The 7,595-nt window shown below is 37.1% G+C and overlaps 1 protein-coding gene across 8 annotated transcripts in view; it reads right to left on the bottom strand.

Moving 5' to 3' along the window:
- LOC115240403 (synaptosomal-associated protein 25) overlaps positions 1 to 7,595 on the bottom strand; it is a 44,561-nt gene that overhangs the window by 10,356 nt on the left and 26,610 nt on the right. For 2 of the 8 annotated variants that reach the window (XM_029815535.1, XM_029815538.1), the window contains exon 4: positions 4,622 to 4,670. The exons of the other annotated variants lie outside the window; for them this stretch is intronic. In XM_029815535.1, coding sequence (XP_029671395.1) covers positions 4,622 to 4,670 — 49 coding nt within the window. The remainder of the gene's footprint in view (positions 1 to 4,621; positions 4,671 to 7,595) is intronic. 8 annotated transcript variants of the gene reach the window in all.

Raw genomic sequence — 7,595 nt, 5'->3', positions numbered from 1 at the left:
GTATCAAACAAAATCAACTTCCACCCCGAAACAAAAAAAAAAAAAAAAAAAAAAAACAATATCGTTGTAATATAGCGAGTATCCGATTTGACCGGGATTACGCGCGCCGGTAACAGTTTGTATTTTGGCTAAAAAGCAGAGGCTGAATTCGCGACTCTTCGCTCAGTATCCTGCCGATTTTTATTTCGAAGATGAAAAACATCGCGAGAGATGTCCGCGATAAGGTAAATGTAAAGGCGCCATTACACGCGCGTCGTGGATTGTTCTCGGATGCATGTCGTGAAATCTCGATCACGTCTGTTGTCCGCTTTTGTCTTGTTTTCCTCTGTTTTTCTGTAAAGACTCGCACCGCACGATTTTTCGCCGAGAAAATTTTCGCGTAAAATCAACTGACATCAAAATTTTAGTCTACATATATCGAATGGATCCTTTTTACATTGTTACTGAAGATTGGCTAATAAATTCGTCGATCATCGGATCTAAGTCATTCGCTTAGCAATTTTATTTCCTTTTTTATTTCTAGTTTCGTTAATTATGTATTTAATATTAAGAAATTCCTTTTTTAATGTATCCAGAAAACAATTAACAAGTAATAATTTACTCTTATAAATATTGAAATTAGAATTTATAAATTACTTTCTCTTAGATATTTGGCCGTAAAAGTTTTTTCTTATTTTAATGCAAAGAGAGAGTAACTCCATCTAAAGATATATTTTAATTGCACCTTTTGCATCCGCCTTATTTCTTTCTTCCTCAAAGTCTGCATAGATCTGTTTTACTTTAAGTACCGAAAAAAAAAACACTATTTAATTTATAATAATAATTTACAAACACAATAAATTTTCAATGCGCGAGAAATCGTGAGATGCGAACGAAGCCTGAGGGAGTTCGAGTAAAAATCTCGAAGATGCGGAGAGAAGGAGAGTAAGGGATGACAACGATTCAAAGGAAACCGGAAAAAGGGCGAGATAGAGAAAGAGAGAAATACAAGAAGGGCGGAAAGTAAGTATCGTAACAATTAGTATCAGTTACGCAGTGTGAAAGAGAAAGTAGTATAATATGCAGACACAGCAATGGCGAAGCCCGAAGAAGCTGAAGAAAGAGAGCGGAAGAGAACCAAAGAAGCACGCGAGAAGGTCAGAGTTAGCCGAAAAAAAAGAGAAAAAAATATGCTTGAGCGCTGTGAGCGAAATGTAAGTGAACGGTATAACGATGGCCGAGTGTTGCCGAATAGTATATGTGCGTACATGTGTATTCGTACACAAACACACGCACATACATGCTAAATAGTATACATAATATATCTCTCAATAACGGGGGCGTAGCGATAGGATAGCTGAATGAAGCGATGCTATTCTGGGTCTCTTCGAGAGACTCTTTCATGTATATTTATTTCACGAGAGAGAGATTGCCGTGAATTTTCTCCTTCTAGCTCTCCTTCGAAATCTATTAGCTACGCCCCTGATTATTAAATAAGCAGCAGTGTTTCGATGCACGCGTGTAAACATATACACGCGATTATCTCTCGGGAAAAGGGGAAAACGCGGATATAGCGAGGCCCAGTTTTTGTCGTCATATCTGATTTTCCGATGGCTTGTATCTTCGAGCGTTCGATCGTTATTCGTCGATTATTGTTATGATGATTATAACATTCATAGATGTAATCGCAAGAAAGGACGAGAATCTTCTACATAATTAATCGATATTATATTAGTAAAAATGAAGAGAAAGGTTGGAAAAAAATTGAAGAGTAGATAATAGAATGATAACGAAATGTGACGAAATATCGCTTCTCGATGAATTGAAGCGAAGAGCAAATGAAATTCTCGGGAAATCGACTACTTCTACTTCTTCGGAATCGAAGGTCCCGCTACCGATCCCCCTTCTCCCTTTTGGGAAAAATCTGTACAGGAGATTCGTGTGAAATACACGGCAATATTTCGCAGCGATGGTACACGAACAGATCCAAGGAAGCGGAAATGCGCAGGAAGATGATACTTCCGTCTATCTTTCGGGCAGCACTGCGTTATCGCACTCATTCTCGCGAGATATCACCGCGTATTTTCCAGGAGGATAAGAAAAGTATTCGAACGCGCACAATTCTCCATTTTCCCGCTATAAATCGGCTCGTGATTGCGAAAAAAAAAAAAAAAAAACAATATCGTTGTAATATAGCGAGTATCCGATTTGACCGGGATTACGCGCGCCGGTAACAGTTTGTATTTTGGCTAAAAAGCAGAGGCTGAATTCGCGACTCTTCGCTCAGTATCCTGCCGATTTTTATTTCGAAGATGAAAAACATCGCGAGAGATGTCCGCGATAAGGTAAATGTAAAGGCGCCATTACACGCGCGTCGTGGATTGTTCTCGGATGCATGTCGTGAAATCTCGATCACGTCTGTTGTCCGCTTTTGTCTTGTTTTCCTCTGTTTTTCTGTAAAGACTCGCACCGCACGATTTTTCGCCGAGAAAATTTTCGCGTAAAATCAACTGACATCAAAATTTTAGTCTACATATATCGAATGGATCCTTTTTACATTGTTACTGAAGATTGGCTAATAAATTCGTCGATCATCGGATCTAAGTCATTCGCTTAGCAATTTTATTTCCTTTTTTATTTCTAGTTTCGTTAATTATGTATTTAATATTAAGAAATTCCTTTTTTAATGTATCCAGAAAACAATTAACAAGTAATAATTTACTCTTATAAATATTGAAATTAGAATTTATAAATTACTTTCTCTTAGATATTTGGCCGTAAAAGTTTTTTCTTATTTTAATGCAAAGAGAGAGTAATTCCATCTAAAGATATATTTTAATTGCACCTTTTGCATCCGCCTTATTTCTTTCTTCCTCAAAGTCTGCATAGATCTGTTTTACTTTAAGTACCGAAAAAAAAACACTATTTAATTTATAATAATAATTTACAAACACAATAAATTTTCAATGCGCGAGAAATCGTGAGATGCGAACGAAGCCTGAGGGAGTTCGAGTAAAAATCTCGAAGATGCGGAGAGAAGGAGAGTAAGGGATGACAACGATTCAAAGGAAACCGGAAAAAGGGCGAGATAGAGAAAGAGAGAAATACAAGAAGGGCGGAAAGTAAGTATCGTAACAATTAGTATCAGTTACGCAGTGTGAAAGAGAAAGTAGTATAATATGCAGACACAGCAATGGCGAAGCCCGAAGAAGCTGAAGAAAGAGAGCGGAAGAGAACCAAAGAAGCACGCGAGAAGGTCAGAGTTAGCCGAAAAAGAAAGAGAAAAAAAATATGCTTGAGCGCTGTGAGCGAAATGTAAGTGAACGGTATAACGATGGCCGAGTGTTGCCGAATAGTATATGTGCGTACATGTGTATTCGTACACAAACACACGCACATACATGCTAAATAGTATACATAATATATCTCTCAATAACGGGGGCGTAGCGATAGGATAGCTGAATGAAGCGATGCTATTCTGGGTCTCTTCGAGAGACTCTTTCATGTATATTTATTTCACGAGAGAGAGATTGCCGTGAATTTTCTCCTTCTAGCTCTCCTTCGAAATCTATTAGCTACGCCCCTGATTATTAAATAAGCAGCAGTGTTTCGATGCACGCGTGTAAACATATACACGCGATTATCTCTCGGGAAAAGGGGAAAACGCGGATATAGCGAGGCCCAGTTTTTGTCGTCATATCTGATTTTCCGATGGCTTGTATCTTCGAGCGTTCGATCGTTATTCGTCGATTATTGTTATGATGATTATAACATTCATAGATGTAATCGCAAGAAAGGACGAGAATCTTCTACATAATTAATCGATATTATATTAGTAAAAATGAAGAGAAAGGTTGGAAAAAAATTGAAGAGTAGATAATAGAATGATAATAGAATGATAACGAAATATCGCTTCTCGATGAATTGAAGCGAAGAGCAAATGAAATTCTCGGGAAATCGACTTCTGAAACTTCTTCGGAATCGAAGGTCCCGCTACCGATCCCCCTTCTCCCTTTTGGGAAAAATCTGTACAGGAGATTCGTGTGAAATACACGGCAATATTTCGCAGCGATGGTACACGAACAGATCCAAGGAAGCGGAAATGCGCAGGAAGATGATACTTCCGTCTATCTTTCGGGCAGCACTGCGTTATCGCACTCATTCTCGCGAGATATCACCGCGTATTTTCCAGGAGGATAAGAAAAGTATTCGAACGCGCACAATTCTCCATTTTCCCGCTATAAATCGGCTCGTGATTGCGAAAATAAAAAAATAATTATTTCAAAAATGGATAAATACAACCGCATCGGACCAATCGGAAGTATTTCATCCCTTTAGATAACGCCTGTATATCTGTTTATAGAATATCTGAAATATTTTTATTATAACGAGGGATCGCGAATATTTATAGCGACAAAATTGCGATGGACGAGTACTATTCTTATCCATGGTATACCATATACGTATATACATATTTTTAATATGTGTGTATGTGTATACTCTGTAAAATTGATATTTGTATCGTCGGTTGTTGCTGCGGAGAGTAAAATCGTTTTTCATATTTTTCGTATCTTTTTTCTTTCTTCTTCGCGACGGGATCTGTCTATTGTTTATGTTAGAGGCTAGAATGGAAGTGGCTTACCGCCTTGCTCGTCCAGCATTACGAGGGTTTTCATCCCGACCTCGTGGCTCTAAACAGGCAACCGACAGGCAATCAGCGGCGTATTAAACATTGAGGAAAAGTTACATCGCCGTCAGGACGCTCCCTCGCCTCGCTCCGCGGTGGTTCCCTCCCCGGAAAAAAAAGATCCGAGGCCCCCCGTGATATTCACCAATGCCAACGCGGGGAGAAATGAAGTTCGGGAAAGAGATGTGAGAAAGATAATGATAGAAAAAAGAGAGAAAGAAAGAGGGAGGACGATGAGAGAATGTCGGAGCGGCGAGAGGGCGCGGACGACGAATTTTTTTTTTCAGCCTCAACTAATTAATCTATTATACGTATCAGGAGATGGATGAATGGATGGATGGATGGATGGAGATATGACGACGTGACATCAGCAAATGCTAACATCGGAGTTCAACAATGACGATTGTGAAGGAGGGGACCATAGGAACGATGAGAGAGAACCGAAAGGTTCATCCTGTTGCTCTTTCCCAATTAATTTTTAAGGCATTGGATGAATGAAGATGCAAAAATATTTAATTTATTATAGATCAAAGAAAAATGAATAAATGACGATGTGGATCTTGACAATCCTCGATAACTGGCGCATTTATGGAAAATATTAAGTATTAGCAGTAAAAAGCACGTAGAACAAGTATTCGTTACAATTATTCTTCCGCGAATCTCAAAGGATGAATGGAGAATTCGGTTATAAATGATAAATGAAAATGATACTATGTTAAACACTTGAAATGAAAAATATTGGAATAAAATTGAGATAAATCTGCGTGATTTTCATAACAAGAATTATGATTCATGAACTCAATGCTGTAATCTTTCGCATTCAGATATTTATATAAATACAATAAACATTCGTAAATTTTTCAATTATCTATGTATGTATATTTATATTTATATAAAATATTTATAGAAAATTTTAAATAAAAACAGTTAAAAAAAAAAAATCATTTTTATATATTTTAAAACGGAAATTATTCCATTAAATTTAAATAAATTATTCCTTCAAATTAAAATAAACTTCAAATTTACAACGCATATCTGTTTTCAAATAAATAATATTCGTATTAATTTCTCAATTTCGATATAACTCTCAAGTGAGTGAGGAAAAAATAAAGATTCTTATATTTCTGAATGCAAATGATTACGTTGACACACACCTGATGTGTGACGCATCCGGAGAAGTAAATGAACACCAGAGCAGAGCAAAGCTAGAAAGGAGATGGCGAAGGCAAAAAAGATAGAGACAGACAATCAAATATAGTCAAAGGTAAAAGAATAAACGGGACATCCTTCAAGAGAAATATCCCGTATACACGTAGTAGACATCGATAGAACGTCATGCCGTTGAAAGATACAGTATCGGAGATCGGTATCAAGGATCGGAGGAAACAAGATCGGGGTAACGAATAGAGTTTCGTCGGATGCCCTAAACACGACAGGAGCCTAAGAGCGATTAATGTAGTCGTTCGAGTGACTCGACATCGATGACGAAACGTCGTCATGAGTCAACCAAGCCATCCGCTAGCGACGCGAGAGTATCGTTCTCGTCATCGCGAGATCTCCCGTCATTTGCCTTTGCTCGATGACAGCCGAAACAGCGGATGGATCATTCTCGACGAAGAAGGGTAACGAAAATCGACTCGCACGATCGGCACTTACTGCATTGTCATCATTGAATTATCAAATGTCGATTATGTCATTAAAAATGCAGACAACAATATTCCGCAGAAAAGATATCAAATTAAAGCAAATAAAAACTCTGTCAAGAAACGAGTAAATAAATTGAAACTTTATGAATTTTTCTCTCCTTTAATTAACCTAAATTAAAAAAAAAAAAAAAATAAATAAATTATATACTTTTCATTTTGCAGCAAAAATAATTAAATTATTAAATAGAAAAAAAGTTTCAAAAGATTTATATCTAATAAATATTAAATGCTATCATAATATATGAAATTATTTCTCCATATACTGACAATCAAATACCGCTAATATCCTTTATATTACAAGAATTTAAAAGCAATCTTGCAAAAAATGATTTCGGTCGATCGTTCGTAGTCGATTTTTCGTTCTATATGACTTTGTCGGCACTTTAGTAATCACGCATCGGGAGCGCGCCCTTTCATGAAGGGAAACGCAAATTGACATGGCTAAAAAAGGGCGCGCACGTGTTACTTCGTTTTTCGCTTCGCGTCTTACGTACTTCGCGCGTTTACCTTTTTTGTAAGCTTTTCTCCTCTTATCTGTTTTTCTTTCCTTGTTATAATAACGTACTATATTTGTCAAACTTGTCGCATCGCTCGCTCGTTCTTCGCAAGAGAGAGATAGAGATAGAGAGAGAGAAAGAGACAGTGACTTATTGTTGTTTTACTGAGAAACTGCTTACCGCCTTGGTGGTCTAACATCGTCAGAGTGTTTGCTCCGATATCCTCGGTCTACGACAGGGTCATCAAGGTGCCACACATTAACGGAAACGAAAGAATCGTTTTTCTCAGTAGATGGGTGCGAGAATAAACTGCGGAACAAAGTCACAGACAAAAAAGCAACAAAATCGCGCGGGCACGTTTCGTTGGTCCGAAAGCGACGAAAGAATTGTCCTTGAGGACCACCTGGGATAAATTATCGCAAAAATATTAACTCTCGCGTCTATGTTTATCATAATTGTATCGATAGTTGCCTTGTCACTATAAAAAAGAATATCCAAAAAATCGCGCTCTTGGACAAAACGTGCCGCACATAATAAACAAATTATAACATAATTATCAAACTCAAACAAGTAATAATGTAATAATTAATAAAACAATAATAATAATGTAAAAAGAATAATAATATAATAATAATATTAAAAATAGTAAAAAAAAAGTAATAAAAATGCTAATAAACGAGACGAAGATCTAGAGGCAGCTCGCGATTATGTAATTAAGGTATATGA

This window comes from Formica exsecta, unplaced genomic scaffold (genome assembly GCF_003651465.1).
Source record: "Formica exsecta isolate Colony F162 unplaced genomic scaffold, ASM365146v1 scaffold425, whole genome shotgun sequence".
In the NCBI taxonomy this organism is placed as follows: Eukaryota; Metazoa; Arthropoda; class Insecta; order Hymenoptera; family Formicidae; genus Formica; species Formica exsecta.
Note: the sequence above shows the minus strand (reverse complement) of the source record. Positions and strands in the feature narration are given on the sequence as shown.